This window comes from Stigmatopora nigra, chromosome 1 (genome assembly GCF_051989575.1).
Source record: "Stigmatopora nigra isolate UIUO_SnigA chromosome 1, RoL_Snig_1.1, whole genome shotgun sequence".
Lineage (NCBI taxonomy): Eukaryota > Metazoa > Chordata > Actinopteri > Syngnathiformes > Syngnathidae > Stigmatopora > Stigmatopora nigra.
Window position 1 is genome coordinate 25826854 of NC_135508.1, and position 18204 is coordinate 25845057.

Genomic DNA, 18204 nt, shown 5'->3' on the forward strand with positions numbered 1-18204 from the left:
TCTGCGACCGCGTCTGCGACCGCGTCTGCGACCGCGTCTGCGACCGCGTCTGCGACCGCGTCTGCGACCGCGTCTGCGACCGCGTCTGCGACCGCGTCTGCGACCGCGTCTGCGACCGCGTCTGCGACCGCGTCTGCGACCGCGTCTGCGACCGCGTCTGCGACCGCGTCTGCGACCGCGTCTGCGACCGCGTCTGCGACCGCGTCTGCGACCGCGTCTGCGACCGCGTCTGCGACCGCGTCTGCGACCGCGTCTGCGACCGCGTCTGCGACCGCGTCTGCGACCGCGTCTGCGACCGCGTCTGCGACCGCGTCTGCGACCGCGTCTGCGACCGCGTCTGCGACCGCGTCTGCGACCGCGTCTGCGACCGCGTCTGCGACCGCGTCTGCGACCGCGTCTGCGACCGCGTCTGCGACCGCGTCTGCGACCGCGTCTGCGACCGCGTCTGCGACCGCGTCTGCGACCGCGTCTGCGACCGCGTCGGCGACCGCGTCGGCGACCGCGGCTGCGACCGCGTCGGCGACCGCGGCTGCGACCGCGGCTGCGACCGCGGCTGCGACCGCGGCTGCGACCGCGGCTGCGACCGCGTCTGCGACCGCGTCTGCGACCGCGTCTGCGACCGCGTCTGCGACCGCGTCTGCGACCGCGTCTGCGACCGCGTCTGCGACCGCGTCTGCGACCGCGTCTGCGACCGCGTCTGCGACCGCGTCTGCGACCGCGTCTGCGACCGCGTCTGCGACCGCGTCTGCGACCGCGTCTGCGACCGCGTCTGCGACCGCGTCTGCGACCGCGTCTGCGACCGCGTCTGCGACCGCGTCTGCGACCGCGTCTGCGACCGCGTCTGCGACCGCGTCTGCGACCGCGTCTGCGACCGCGTCTGCGACCGCGTCTGCGACCGCGTCTGCGACCGCGTCTGCGACCGCGTCTGCGACCGCGTCTGCGACCGCGTCTGCGACCGCGTCTGCGACCGCGTCTGCGACCGCGTCTGCGACCGCGTCTGCGACCGCGTCTGCGACCGCGTCTGCGACCGCGTCTGCGACCGCGTCTGCGACCGCGTCTGCGACCGCGTCTGCGACCGCGTCTGCGACCGCGTCTGCGACCGCTGTTGCCGCTGTTGCCGCTGTTGCCGCTGTTGCCGCTGTTGCCGCTGTTGCCGCTGTTGCCGCTGTTGCCGCTGCTGCCGCTGTTGCCGCTGTTACGGCTGTTACAGCTGTTACGGCTGTTACGGCTATTACGGCTATTACGGCCATTACTGCTATTACTACTACTACTTTTATATGGATATTATGTTTGCATGGTTTTGTGCAAAATGAAAAAAAATCATCTTAATGTGCTTTATTTCCTACTACATTTCCAAGGGTGTAAAAATGTTTCATTAAGACATTACAAATTTTGTTGGTGGGAAAATTTATGAGCAAAGTATTTTGATTTATACATTAGCTTGATTCTAAAACTTTAACTTATCAAGAAATATATTTTAAACAGAAGATGACTAAGAACCCACAACACAAATATCATAATAAGGCATTGGCACGTTTCAGTTCAAAGACACCAGAAGTGTCAAGCACAAACGTAACAAATAGATTTACGTTATTATTGCTAGTGATTTAGAAAAACTGTTGTCACCATAGCATATTCGGTATGCTACCTTTAATTTATGATTTCCTCTGATTCTTTGAAATCAAAGTATTTATTATCATATACCCTAAATAAAAGTGTTTTCCTTCACATAAAAAAATCATTCCAAGGCTGTGGAGAACTTAACACAAACGCACACATATACATACACATACAAAGAGAAAGACATGTAAACCCAGACAGAAAAAACAAAAAGAAAGGAGCTCAGATTACATTTGCATGGATAAGATCCTCAAATATGGGGTGCTAACAGCCCTGCTCATGATCATCCATGCTTATGCTGCTCTCCCGACTGCTGTCCCTTGAGGCATCTGGGGAGAAAGAGGAGAGCAAAGGATCCCCCCCCCCCCCCCCCCCCCCTGCACGGGTGATACGTCGTCTTCCGTGAGGATTTCATTGAGTTTGGAGGCTGGTCTCCTCTGAACGTAGCGGCCGTCAGGGAAATCGTGGCGACCATTATCTCGCTCCGCCGCACCGGGATTATCCGGGGTACAGGCGTAATGATGTTGATGGTGCGTGTGGGAGTGGAGTACATACAGGTCCTGGCGACATACCTCAAGAGGTGATGATTCCTGTTTGATCCTTCGACCCACAGTTTCAGAGGAGCAGAGGGCCGATGATATGATGGCCAAGCCATGAGCGCGGGCCTGCATTTCCAACTCCTGGGGACCATATAAAGACAAACATTTTTGACCTTGTAAGTTGAGAGACTGGAGTTGAATGTCAACATTTTGACTCTTATGAATTTCTTCCGCTTATCTTTGTCTTAGATTAGTCTTACTTTTATCAAACAGAAAGCATTATATTAATCAAATTTGTACGACACAGCAAAGAAATAAGACATTGCTCAGAGTTCATCAGGCAAATACGATACATTTGGCCTCATGCGAGTCTGTCTACATTGGCGGCAATGGACTTACTTGGATGAAACATGGCACAGACCTATTGAACGAGAAAGACTTCATTTCATCAGCATTAGATGAGAGAACTATTGCTTATATAGTATTCAGTGAATATATTGCATTTTACTCTAATTATGAAGATTATTTGGGAAGCAAAGCCCTCTACATATATTACCCCAAGTTCTTATTTTTGGATGGTTCCACAACTGAGGTCCCTTATCGATTTTCACCATTTCTACTTTTAAACATTCTGCAAAATCATTCAACACAGGCTCGATTTTGACCTTACTTTTAACGGTTGTGACCAAAGCACAGTTAAACGAAAAATATGTTTTTTTCCCATTGGATTGGCAAAAAGAATTTTCATATAAAGTATTCATAAAATCAAGATGCACAAACAGTTTGTACCAAATGCCACAAGAAGAAAATGCAACACGTCTGAACGCAATATTAAGGCCATTTAGTGCCGTGAGTGACATTTCAAGAAACACAAAGAAATACATGAGCATTAACCACAATTATTCACGTGGCTCTGAAGAGAAGTGTTTTTATGCCAAGAATTGCTACAAGCAAGACAACCAACATAATGTGACCAATCAGGCGAGTTGTGAGTTTGAGTTTGATTTATTTAATAAGGAACAGCACATATTAATGAACATCCAACATATTTGTATTCATGTTAATGATCATGTATATATGTAAATATGTAAGATTATAGCCTAGGGCTAATTTCCATCTTTAGCCCCTTATGTAGGTTGAAGGATAATTGAATAAAGAGTTCTATCCCATGTCTAAAAATCAGCAAATTGTAGAAAAATTATTCACTACCAGCCACCCCAGTTCAATACGTCTAAAGCCGATAAAGGAAACCGATGAGTAATTTGTGAGAATAACTACCTAATGTCCAAAGAGATGAAGGCATGAAATAAAGTAAAACAAAAAGGATCATAATGCTTCCTATACCTGTATCCTCAACAGGAGATGTCGATTAGCATTTTCAAGCCCCCTTTGACAGTTCTCCAGCTCTTTGGACCTTTGTTGCTCACGTTGCAGCTTCCTGATGTAGTCCACAGATGCCTTGAGGATGGTTCCTTTGTTCCAACGCATATCCCTGAGAAACACAGCCAACCATAAACCATGTGCTCAATGGCTGCCATTGAATCTGTCAGCGAATGTTCGCTGCCAGGCCTCTCAGTCAAAATGAGTTGGATGTCTAATGCCGTCAATGACAGCCAATGAATATGATTCAGATTCTATTGAAATTTAGCCAAAATATTGCTGGTCTGGCATGCAGCAAATTGATTCCTCGTGTTCTGACGATGTTCCCATGTAACCCGTACTTGTTTGATTCGGAAAAGTTGCAGTTTTTCTTAAACAGCTTTGACGCTGAACATTACAGGATCATGTCCAAAATTAGAGATCCTGGACGTGCAAGGCTCCAACTTAGAGATCAATTCGGTACCTTGGCTAGCCTGGCTGGTTTAGATAAAATAATTGGTTAATGATGGGGCATAATTTCCTTAGGACTGAAGAAACGAAGTATTTTTCAAGTGCACATAAGAACATTCCCTGTTTGTCCTGAGCGGGTGAAATATGCTTTGGTGTGGGTCATGTTGATGACTATAAGGATATTACGGATTGGAAAAGCATTGATCAATTGATACAACCAAATGACGTTGCTTTCTGTGAAATATATTTGTATTCCTATATTTAGTCTTGCACCCTTTTCACTATGATGTATTAAAAGTTACTAGAATAGAATCTATCTTACACCTATTGGTTAAAATGTGCACTACACCTTTTGCACTCCACCTCCTTCATTTGTATTAACGCCTCCCATTTTTATGACTTGTCTTATCTCTAATAAAACCACCGTTGAAGCAACTTTTCGGCGGGAGATAGCTTCGAGGAGCTTGGAGAGTAGTAACACTCTCGGGCCTCAGGATGGTCCACTCCCCCGCCTCTGCAGACGCGGCCTTCAACTTTCATTCCATCTGCCTCAGTGTGTGTTCCTGTGTTCGAGTTTATTTAAGTGTTGGCCAGTAGCCCCAACACTTTCTATTGCTTTAAGGGCATACAAATTAAGAGATCTTTATCTCACAATTTACAGAGTTGCAATTATGGTGTTAATACACCTAAATGTTACAGTGATAACAATTGGAAATAACAAGCTTAGATAAGGGGGGAAGGAACAATTCTCCAAATTCAAAAATCTGGCTAAGAAACAGATTGTTTGTCGCTTTGGGTTTTCGACAAAATGCATTGGCGCATAAATTCTGGAATATTTGGGGGATGGGAATCTGAAGACTATGACTTATTTTAACCATATAATCTAATGAAGATTGACATATTTTACCCATTTAATCTAATGAAGTCAATGACATTTTACTCATTTTATTGTAGCTGCTTCATTTTTATATATTACTATTGTATGATTAAACACTTGTTTATAACTCAATTACCATGCAAATGGAAGGTTCCCCTATAATGATGCTCATACAATGAACAAAGGCTCTCTGTCCAAGATCCTTGTCAGGTTGAATTATAAGTAGCAGTAAGGAGGAAGGAACCACCTAGCCGCATGATCATCGACTTCCTCACTGACAGACCACAATATGTGAGACTCCAGGACAGTACGTCTGATGTGGTAGCCTGCAGCACGGGGGCCCCACAAGGCCCTTCTGACTGCTGCACATACGTACATACGTACGTACGTACGCACGCACGCACGCACGCACGCACGCACACACACACACACACCCAACCACCAAGCCACCCCCCACCCCACACACACCCACAAACCCACCCACCCACGCACACAAATAATTAACTGCAAATCTAGTGCTTTTGCCACTAACTGGTAATATTATTATTGTGGCCAGTCCAGCTCTGAAAACTTTTGTAGATAAAAGGAATAACTTACGGGTCGTTTGATTTTGGAATTAAATTTCCCAGTTCCTTAATTCGATCGTTGATGTTAAAACGCCGTCTTCTCTCAACTGCGAGAAAAATGTAGATTCCATTAAGCATACACCTCTTTGTATGTCTGCGTAAATCTGAACCAAAGAGCACTACTTACTCAAGTTATGGTTGTCCTTCTTCTGTCTCTCTTTTGCAAGAGCCCTTACTTCAGCTGCCAGGAAACACAGATGAGATAGCACTAGCATTTACAAGTCACAATCACACATACCAACAGGAAACCCCTCAGGCCTCTGATAGTTGTCGAATCTAACGCATGACCCAGATTTGTCCAACATTTGCATTATGGTTGGTGATTGTGACGCTGAATGGCAGATAAAGTTGTTTTCAGAATCATGATGAACTGAAGATAGACACATACAATTGTTCTTATTTCCTCTCCATACATTTCTGAATAATAAAATTCAATATTATTGTTTACCCGGGAAGTAGAACTCATAATTAATGTTTTCCACTCGACATACGAGTGCCTCAACATACGAGCAATTTGAGATATTAGTAAAATTTTGGGCAAATATTTATCTTGAGATACGAGACAAATTTTGATATACGAGCAGACGGCGGACGCGAGAGGCTGCTCATAAGAACATCAAGGGCACTGTCTCTCCCGCAACTCCCTCGTGTAATGTCTCTGAGTGTTGCATTTTTCAGTGTTTTTGTTCCCAGTTTAGTCATTGCGAGGCAATCGCTAATACGAGAGTTATATATGCTACTTCTCGTTGGCAAGTGGTCGTGCGTTATTGTAAGGAAATTTGTGTGCATACTTTTCGGAATATTTTGAAGGGATTACAAAAGCAAACAGTCCCTCGATATGTTGCATTTTAAAGTCAGGGTGGAAATAGAGCCTACCCAGAAAAAGAAAGGTATAAAATTTTAAACAAAATTAGAATTAAGTTTACAGTAAGGTTAGATGAAACTTATTTTTGAGTGTCTGCATCGTAATCCAAGTTCATTTAAATTTGTTTATGTTATGTCACGAGCGTGTTGCCGTGTAAAAAGTAGGAGGGCGAGATTGAAAACGTTAATATTTTTCACTCTGATAGACCCGCACTAAATGGCTCGCGGACCTGGTTGGAGACCACTGATTTAAAAGACATAATTTATTCATTAATTCCCCATACCGCTTATTCCCAACACAATCACAGGGGCTGCTAGAGCAGGGGTGGCAAACACATGGCTCTCCAGCCGCATGCGTCTTTTGACAAAAATGAATGCGTAAATTGAATGTTTATTGTCATTATACAAGTATAATGAGATTCAAAGCTTCACCATGAAGTGCAGTCATTAATAATCAAAAAATACGTAATAAGTAGTAAACTTAGATAAGTAGGAAATATAAATAAGTAGTCAACACACAGGAACAGGCTGAATAAGCTGATCAGGTGGGCCAGCTCTGTTCTGGGCTGTCCTTTGGACTCTGTGGAGGAAGTGGGAGAGCGGAGGATGCTGACCAGGATGATGTCCATCATGTACAGCACCTCCCACCCCCTGCATGAGTCGGTGGAGTCCCTTCAAAGCTCTTTCAGCAAGAGACTGCTGCACCCTCATTGCAGGAAGGAGCGTTTCCGCAGATCCTTCCTCCTATCAGCTGTCAGGCTCTTTAACAAAAAATATGGCTGTGTTAGGACCTACCGTATGCATGCATGTACATCTATGTGTATGTATATATGTGCTTATATATGTATGTGAATGTATATGTATACATATATTTCAGCAACACACTTATTTATATATTTATTCATGTATTTATGTATTAACTTACTTATTAACTTTCTATTTATGTCTAAAATGCCTTTCCTATTTCTCTTGCTACTGTGCCAACAAAATCTCCCGAATACGGGATGAATAAAGGTATCCAATCCAATCCATACAAGTAGTCAACATAGATAAGTAGTCAACATAGATAGGTAGTCAACATAGATAAGTAGTCAACATAGATAATTAGTCAACATAGATAAGTAGTCAACAAAAATAAGTAGTGACATTAATAAGTTGTCAGCCAATTTCTGGGACATTTAGAGTGTTCAATAAGTCTACCATGCATTTTTTGGGATGTGGGAGGGAACTGGTCTACCCTGAAAAACCCCAAGCAGGCCTGGGGAGAACATGCAAACTCCACACTGGAAGGTTGGAACCCACTGGGGATTGACCCCTTGATGTCACAACTGTGAGGCAGACATGCTAACCACTCCCCACTGCCCGTATTTTTTTTAAAAAGTAAATTAAAATTTTCCAGGATAAAAGAAAATCTACATCTTAGCATAGTCTATGTCAGAGGTGTCAAATTCATTTTCACAGAGGGGAACATTAGCATAATGGCTGTCCTCAAAGGGCCAGACGTAACTTATAATTGTAAAATAATGTAAAAAAAAATGTAACTACTCCTTCATGGTAAATAACTCAGAATGTATTACTTATTTAAGTCCCAAGTATTACAGCTCCATTGAAAAAAATGTTTGCTTGTTATTCTGTTAAAACATTGACCTTATAATTTGTCAGCATATGAAACCCACATGACTCCTTCAATCATGGATCAAATATCAGGGTGAATATCCAAGTGAATTAAGAGAAATTAACATATTCATAATTCAGAAAAATAACAATAAATACCCATTAAAATGGGCTGCAATGATACGGTATCAGAGGAGTGTGACAGTTCATTTTTTGCATTTTGCTCTTCATTAATCTAACCAAGTCCCCTTTTCTTCCATACATTGCCAGTGCTCCGTTTGTAGTTAATCCCACCAAGTTTTCCTATGGTAATGCATTTTTACTTAGGCATCATAACTGTCCCGGCTGGTTGTGGTCCCATGCATTGCAGCGACATACAACAGCTCAGCTCCTCAGTATGTTATGATTGCTTTCATCAACAGTTAATGAAAAGGCAGTGTAGCTGCGTGTCTCTTCAGCCAGCTGTGTTGCAAGATTTTCTGATAGTTCCTTAACTCGGTCAGTGATGGTGTTTCTTGACAAACTGATTTTTTTATCCGTAACTGGTCGGGACACACCTGCTCACAGACCTTCAGCATGCACTCCTTCAGAAACGCTCCTTCCGAAAAGGACTTGGAAGCTTTGGCGATTTCTTCAGCCATTATAAAGCTAGTTTTCAATACTACATTGTTTTTGGCGGTGGATTTCGTGAACAGACTCTGCTGCAACCGCAGTTTGCCTTTTAATTCTTATGAAAGTTCTTGTTTTTCTTGAAGACCAGTTTTGCCGTCCCGAAGTCCGTGTTTTGTGTCAAAATGCTGACGTAGGTTGTATTCCTTGATAACCGACACCGCCTCATGACACAAAAGACACACCGTTTTTTCTCCATGAAGCACAAACAAGTACTCGCTTTCTCATCATTTTTGAAATAGTCTCCCGTCTGCATCAACTTTCCTTTTATTGGACATTTTGGGATAATTTATTCACCTTCAATCAAACTCCTTGACATTGACATAGAAACCCTGCAGTGTAGTGGCCATAAACTGTATGAGGTAGTGGCGCTGCGCCGTCACTTGGCTGGGTGGATTTCCTCCAAGTACTCCCAGATTTCCCCAACAATATTCATGGTAGGCAGATTGGACACTCTATATTGCCCATAGGTATGGTTGTGAGTGTGCATGGTTGTCCATCCCCTTGTGCCCTGCGACCGGTTGGCTGACTCAGGGTGAACGTCCCCTCTGGAGACAGCTGGGATTTGCTCCAGCACCCCCGCAACCCTAATGAGAATAAAGCGGTTCAGAAAATGAGATGAGATTGTATACTCTGCCTGGACGATACATCGATAACAGTAATTATCATCATATAATTTTAACAGAAACAATAGAAACAGAAATAATAAAAATATTTGACAAAAGTCAATAAATCTAAGTTGTAATTATACCAACAAAAACACTGATGTGGCATGAACTCTAGTTCAGGAGATGAAAAGATGTTGAGGAACAGCTAATCATTTGGCAGGAATAGTGGTAGAGCCTCGCACACAGATTATGAAAGCGAAAGCAGTACAGCCAAAATCATTGATTGTGAGATGCTGGACAATACCAAGCCTATCCCCTAAAATATCCAAGTGAGCTCTCCTTGTCGTCTATTTTATCTGCACTTATTAATGCATGGGAAGCACATTGAGGGACAACACAATTGACTGAACCTCGGCAGCACTCTCACATCACATCGTCCCAATCCCTCAGGCCTGCAGTTATTGTTGAAGACATCAGTCCACATGACTCTTAATTTTCTCCCTAACGGGAAAACAGCTTGTCTGAGAAGAGGTTATTGATTGGCTAAAATTTTGCAAGATGTCAATCAAGGGAATACAATAAGTGACATTCTGATAAGGTAGGGCGGCTTTTCAAAGTCGGGCTCTTCTGAACACACTGAAGGTATTTCTCTCTTATCTAAAAAGGTTTCTTAAATACATCTGCACAAACAATAGCCTCAGTGAAAATATCCTAACCGATTTGACCTACTGTACAAGACAGCCTGTAATTATTTTCTTACTTGATATAAAGGAATTCCCCCATTTCATTTAAATTTTCTAAAGGCGCTGCAAAATAAATAAATAAGTGAGTGAGTGAGTGAGTGACCGACTGACCGACTGAGCGACTGAGTGGCTGAGCGGCTGAGCGGCTGAGCGACTGAGCGACTGAGCGACTGAGCGACTGAGCGAGTAAGTAAGTAAGCCGGGTGGACGGGATGGACGGGATGGGCGGGATGGGCGGGACGGGCGGGACGGACGGGACGGACGGGACGGACGGGACGGACGGGACGGACGGGACGGACGGGACGGACGGGACGGACGGGACGGACGGGACGGACGGGACGGACGGGACGGACGGGACGGACGGGACGGACGGGACGGACGGGACGGACGGGACGGACGGGACGGACGGGACGGACGGGACGGACGGGACGGACGGGACGGACGGGACGGACGGGACGGACGGGACGGACGGGACGGACGGGACGGACGGGACGGACGGGACGGACGGGACGGACGGGACGGACGGGACGGACGGGACGGACGGGACGGACGGGACGGACGGGACGGACGGGACGGACGGGACGGACGGGACGGACGGGACGGACGGGACGGACGGGACGGACGGGACGGACGGGACGGACGGGACGGACGGGACGGACGGGACGGACGGGACGGACGGGACGGACGGGACGGACGGGACGGACGGGACGGACGGGACGGACGGGACGGACGGGACGGACGGGACGGACGGGACGGACGGGACGGACGGGACGGACGGGACGGACGGGACGGACGGGACGGACGGGACGGACGGGACGGACGGGACGGACGGGACGGACGGGACGGACGGGACGGACGGGACGGACGGGACGGACGGGACGGACGGGACGGACGGGACGGACGGGACGGACGGGACGGACGGGACGGACGGGACGGACGGGACGGACGGGACGGACGGGACGGACGGGACGGACGGGACGGACGGGACGGACGGGACGGACGGGACGGACGGGACGGACGGGACGGACGGGACGGACGGGACGGACGGGACGGACGGGACGGACGGGACGGACGGGACGGACGGGACGGACGGGACGGACGGGACGGACGGGACGGACGGGACGGACGGGACGGACGGGACGGACGGGACGGACGGGACGGACGGGACGGACGGGACGGACGGGACGGACGGGACGGACGGGACGGACGGGACGGACGGGACGGACGGGACGGACGGGACGGACGGGACGGACGGGACGGACGGGACGGACGGGACGGACGGGACGGACGGGACGGACGGGACGGACGGGACGGACGGGACGGACGGGACGGACGGGACGGACGGGACGGACGGGACGGACGGGACGGACGGGACGGACGGGACGGACGGGACGGACGGGACGGACGGGACGGACGGGACGGACGGGACGGACGGGACGGACGGGACGGACGGGACGGACGGGACGGACGGGACGGACGGGACGGACGGGACGGACGGGACGGACGGGACGGACGGGACGGACGGGACGGACGGGACGGACGGGACGGACGGGACGGACGGGACGGACGGGACGGACGGGACGGACGGGACGGACGGGACGGACGGGACGGACGGGACGGACGGGACGGACGGGACGGACGGGACGGACGGGACGGACGGGACGGACGGGACGGACGGGACGGACGGGACGGACGGGACGGACGGGACGGACGGGACGGACGGGACGGACGGGACGGACGGGACGGACGGGACGGACGGGACGGACGGGACGGACGGGACGGACGGGACGGACGGGACGGACGGGACGGACGGGACGGACGGGACGGACGGGACGGACGGGACGGACGGGACGGACGGGACGGACGGGACGGACGGGACGGACGGGACGGACGGGACGGACGGGACGGACGGGACGGACGGGACGGACGGGACGGACGGGACGGACGGGACGGACGGGACGGACGGGACGGACGGGACGGACGGGACGGACGGGACGGACGGGACGGACGGGACGGACGGGACGGACGGGACGGACGGGACGGACGGGACGGACGGGACGGACGGGACGGACGGGACGGACGGGACGGACGGGACGGACGGGACGGACGGGACGGACGGGACGGACGGGACGGACGGGACGGACGGGACGGACGGGACGGACGGGACGGACGGGACGGACGGGACGGACGGGACGGACGGGACGGACGGGACGGACGGGACGGACGGGACGGACGGGACGGACGGGACGGACGGGACGGACGGGACGGACGGGACGGACGGGACGGACGGGACGGACGGGACGGACGGGACGGACGGGACGGACGGGACGGACGGGACGGACGGGACGGACGGGACGGACGGGACGGACGGGACGGACGGGACGGACGGGACGGACGGGACGGACGGGACGGACGGGACGGACGGGACGGACGGGACGGACGGGACGGACGGGACGGACGGGACGGACGGGACGGACGGGACGGACGGGACGGACGGGACGGACGGGACGGACGGGACGGACGGGACGGACGGGACGGACGGGACGGACGGGACGGACGGGACGGACGGGACGGACGGGACGGACGGGACGGACGGGACGGACGGGACGGACGGGACGGACGGGACGGACGGGACGGACGGGACGGACGGGACGGACGGGACGGACGGGACGGACGGGACGGACGGGACGGACGGGACGGACGGGACGGACGGGACGGACGGGACGGACGGGACGGACGGGACGGACGGGACGGACGGGACGGACGGGACGGACGGGACGGACGGGACGGACGGGACGGACGGGACGGACGGGACGGATAGATGGATAGATGGATAGATGGATAGATGGATAGATGGATAGATGGATAGATGGATAGATGGATAGATGGATAGATGGATAGATGGATAGATGGATAGATGGATAGATGGATAGATGGATAGATGGATAGATGGATAGATGGATAGATGGATAGATGGATAGATGGATAGATGGATAGATGGATAGATGGATAGATGGATAGATGGATAGATGGATAGATGGATAGATGGATAGATGGATAGATGGATAGATGGATAGATGGATAGATGGATAGATGGATAGATGGATAGATGGATAGATGGATAGATGGATAGATGGATAGATGGATAGATGGATAGATGGATAGATGGATAGATGGATAGATGGATAGATGGATAGATGGATAGATGGATAGATGGATAGATGGATAGATGGATAGATGGATAGATGGATAGATGGATAGATGGATAGATGGATAGATGGATAGATGGATAGATGGATAGATGGATAGATGGATAGATGGATAGATGGATAGATGGATAGATGGATAGATGGATAGATGGATAGATGGATAGATGGATAGATGGATAGATGGATAGATGGATAGATGGATAGATGGATAGATGGATAGATGGATAGATGGATAGATGGATAGATGGATAGATGGATAGATGGATAGATGGATAGATGGATAGATGGATAGATGGATAGATGGATAGATGGATAGATGGATAGATGGATAGATGGATAGATGGATAGATGGATAGATGGATAGATGGATAGATGGATAGATGGATAGATGGATAGATGGATAGATGGATAGATGGATAGATGGATAGATGGATAGATGGATAGATGGATAGATGGATAGATGGATAGATGGATAGATGGATAGATGGATAGATGGATAGATGGATAGATGGATAGATGGATAGATGGATAGATGGATAGATGGATAGATGGATAGATGGATAGATGGATAGATGGATAGATGGATAGATGGATAGATGGATAGATGGATAGATGGATAGATGGATAGATGGATAGATGGATAGATGGATAGATGGATAGATGGATAGATGGATAGATGGATAGATGGATAGATGGATAGATGGATAGATGGATAGATGGATAGATGGATAGATGGATAGATGGATAGATGGATAGATGGATAGATGGATAGATGGATAGATGGATAGATGGATAGATGGATAGATGGATAGATGGATAGATGGATAGATGGATAGATGGATAGATGGATAGATGGATAGATGGATAGATGGATAGATGGATAGATGGATAGATGGATAGATGGATAGATGGATAGATGGATAGATGGATAGATGGATAGATGGATAGATGGATAGATGGATAGATGGATAGATGGATAGATGGATAGATAGATAGATAGATAGATAGATAGATAGATAGAAAGATAAAATGTGTTAAATTCATCCAATTTCATTTTGTTTGAGATTGGCTGGCCACGGATTTAGGGAGCGAGATTTAGCACGAAGTCAGCTGGCATAGGCTCCAGCACCCCCTGTTACCCTTACAACGATAAAGCGTTTCAGAAAATGACATGAGATATTTTTTTAGTATGATAAGTAACTTACTTACTTTTATAATTGAATAACACGCAAATGAATTAATATACCCTTTCACAGAAGAGGGAAGTTTCAAATAGGAAAGACAAAAGCTGTGATGGTTACCATGATAATTATCATTACTGATAACGTTTTGTTTTTTTTACCCATGATAACATTTTTATCGCCCGGGCTTACCATATACTCAGTAACTCTCTTACTTGGATATTCCCGCTTGATGTTCGGCAAGTTGGCAGGACAGGAGTTGCTAATAGGAAGTCCTTGTTGTGACATAGCCTGATTTCCATATAGGTTCATCAGGTTGGCAGGCACTCGGATCTGGGACACACAAAGAGAAAGATAAATGGGCAAGATGGCTGGTAGTTCATTTTATGTATCTCCTTTACATCTAACTTCCTAGGGTAGGCAGTTAGAAATTTACTGTGTTAGCCATTTGAAGTCCTGGATCCATCAGACCAAGGATATCATCACTGTAACTGGACTCCAGACTTATAATGTCGTCAATTACCTCATCCATCTAAAGCAAAAAGATGTGATTCAAGTAAAAGTTAATGCATTCATTTGAAATGGACAGAACAAGAGCAGGAACCTCTTTCTCGCAATTCAAGTTCAGGGTCAGTAAGGCCATAGGGCTGTTGGGGGCGCTGTTGCCCGGCCTTGGCGGCATACCCCCGTGGTCAGAGGACTGGTTGGGGCAGGGTGAGCTCAGTACCTGTGAGCTAAGCTTTCCCAGGTATTGTTTGAGCTGCTGCTGCTGTGACCGTTGGATGTGGTATTTGGTCGGATTCTCCAGATAAGTCTGTACCTGTTGAACACCAAGAGACCATATATAATTTTGAATGAAAGGTATACAAATGAAAATCACCTGGAAGACTTAGGATTGAGATAATTTACATCAGAGGTGCTCAAACCTTTTTGCTTCAAATCTTCAATTAGCCAACCTCGTGCGATTTACCTTGTTCCAGCAACCAACCTCCAGGGGGGGGTTTCAGCACAGAGGTTGGATGGAGGGCAGTTCAGATGGGTCTGATTGTTAACCTTAAATTAGGTCGGCGAGGCCTGTATTTCTTTCTGTTTTTACATATTCTGCCTCTTATGTAAAAAGACGATGGTTGCAGTGTGCTAGAGACAGCTTTGGGCAAAAGGCAGACTGTATCCAGGAAATGGTCGTCAATCAGCTTGTCAAAAGACAGACATTTATCCGCACTCGATACCACCACATCAAAATTTAGCAACTGTGCCACTATATCAACAGTGACTGCTTCACATAGGGCAACGCAATGTTTGCACAAATGCAAATACCAACACGACCAAAGATTTGTATTACACTAAACACATTAATCCTGGAGGATTTTTAGTACTACAACAATCCAGTTTATGAATAATCTTGTAAAGCAGTTATCTATAATCCTTATAACGCATGATTTATGGATAGGTGTGTGTGTGTATGTGAAGATTCTCTCGCTACGTTTGTCCAAATCGTGCAACGTAGAGAGTTGAATTTTTTTTATGGTGGCCAGAAAAAGGCTGTCGGATCATAATACACTAGTGATTGAATTTCTTCACCTTCTCTAAGTTTGTAAACTCAATCTTTTATTTGTTTAACCTGAAAGCATAGTTGATGTATGAATTGTTGTTTTTACATGATGTGACCTCAACACACCACGTGGCTGATTGGTCATAAGGTAGGACCCCTTTCCACGTCATTTACAAACGTCATTTTCGGAAGAATTTCTGCCAGCGAGTTTCCAGGTGTTCCCCGAAACACTTTTTTCCCCTGTCGTTATGGACAAGACAAAAGACTAGAAATCAAAAGACTAGATCAGGGGTGGGCAAACTTTTCGGCCCGGGGGCTACATTGACTTTAGAAATTTGACAGATGGGCGGGCTCAGTACAAGATACGATACATATAAAAAAGTGCATCCGTTAACGGTACATATGAAACATAAACATTAAAAAAAGGACTAAAGTATTAACATACTCATCACTCATCATTAAAGTAAAAAGTATTAAGTACAAAGTAAAGTACAAAGGAATGTATTAATAAATATTAAAATGTCATTTAAAAAAAGATCGATGAGCTGTAAAACACAAAAAAAAAACAAATAAAAGTGGACAGAGCTACTGCCACTGGCTTCTGAGCAATGGCGCCATCTTGGAAATTTTTGGTCAACGTCGGCGGGCCGGATTATAAGGCCTAGCGGGCCGGATGTGGCCCACGGGCCGTAGTTTGCCCATGTCTGGACTAGATGTTGCTGGCCACGCTGACCCAATTTACTTGTAAGGTAGAAAGTCTCTTCACCTCTTTTTCGTAAGATTTTCGTCCAGGCGAGTTTCCAGGTGCATACACCCACCCACCCACAAACACATCTATCCATAAATCACGCTTGATAACAATTATAGATTAGATAAAGCGTGATTTATGGATGGGTGTGTTTTATATTAACATCCTCCTTCTCACAACAACATTTACCTTCTCTAAGTAAACTCAAGCTTTGAGCATTTCCAAGGATTATCGCTGAGTATGCCTGACCAGAAATATGTTAACTTGCTGCTGTCTTGTGGTAGTTGTAAGCATTACACTCTGCAGCTTCGAAAACACCGTACATTCTTCAGTGCACACTCCAGTGCTTCCGCTTAGTCATTTCCGCTTGATGTTACTTGCATGAACTACGCAACAGCACCAATATTTTGAGTTTTTATTCTTGTCATATTTTCACTTTGGTTTAAAATGTTTTAACAAATATAACACCTAAACATTGCTTAAATAGGTAAAATCTCTCATCCTTTCAATTGGAATTGACCGTCAGTTTTCCTTATTTTTTCCTAAAAAGCATACTCTTGCTTCTGTATAACTGTACATAATTGTATACATGTTCGCTGTGCTATGGACGTAACTGAAATGTTCCCTTATCTAATTTTTTGAAATATATATATTTTTTATAACGCTCAACTGTCTTATGGTTCTAAACAAGTAAGGGGGACCGACAAAGCCGGGTCTCCCTGCTGGTTTTTAAAGCGTGCAAGCAAAACATCAACAAAAACGGTTGTTAAGAGGAAAAGAAGCTGTGCTGAAGGGGGCTCTATAACGTCCACTCACTGCTTCAGTTTTATCCAAACACAATAGAGAAGGTAACTACATTAAAAACTTCAAATGTCAACCTCATTGACAAGATAAATGAAAAGAAAACATACCTCATTAGGGGTAAGCATCTCAAGCATTCCGACTCCTATTTACAACATATTCAGTCTAAGAAGAAGAATATTGAATTTCAGTGTCCGACTAATAACTTAAACTACGATGGTTCCGACATAGCTTCTTTTACCAAGGGTGATATGGCTGTGAAACGTCTGCTCAGTCTTTAAATGCTGAGGGGGAAAAAACCTTCATTAGTTATGCTTGTTAGAGAATGCTGGTGGAGACAATGGGCCTTTTCAAATTTTGGTTGTTTCATGTAAAAACTAAAGTTATGCCTTTATGGCATATCACTTGATGTGTGGCTGCTGCCTTAACAGTTCATGGCCTTGGTTTGGTGAGGGCTACCTCTTAGGCTGAAACCTGCTTGGGGCCTATACTTTGGCTCATCCAGTTGTTTAACCCTGTGCATGCTCAACAATCGAGGACACGTCAGCACAGCATACAAATTAAAGCCCATTCTACGTTAACGTTAACAGAGGAGGACCTGCAGGAGATGACCAAGTCGGCGAGTGAGGAGGAAGAGGAGCCTGCTGCGGACGACGATGCTGACGACGCTGGCGAAGGTGGCCTTACTTTACACAATTTGCAGGACCTCTTTAATACAGCCAA

The 18204-nt window shown here is 47.5% G+C and overlaps 1 protein-coding gene across 1 annotated transcript in view; it reads right to left on the reverse strand.

Moving 5' to 3' along the window:
* Nucleotides 1-1118: 1118 nt before the first annotated feature.
* Nucleotides 1119-18204, reverse strand: part of LOC144203197 (microphthalmia-associated transcription factor-like) — a 24590-nt gene continuing 7504 nt past the window's right edge. The window contains 8 exon segments of the mRNA XM_077726556.1: nucleotides 1119-1986; nucleotides 1989-2300; nucleotides 3504-3651; nucleotides 5464-5539; nucleotides 5620-5673; nucleotides 14596-14713; nucleotides 14817-14912; nucleotides 14985-15200. Of these exon segments, the coding sequence (XP_077582682.1) occupies nucleotides 1885-1986; nucleotides 1989-2300; nucleotides 3504-3651; nucleotides 5464-5539; nucleotides 5620-5673; nucleotides 14596-14713; nucleotides 14817-14912; nucleotides 14985-15200 (1122 nt within the window). The 3' untranslated portion in view covers nucleotides 1119-1884.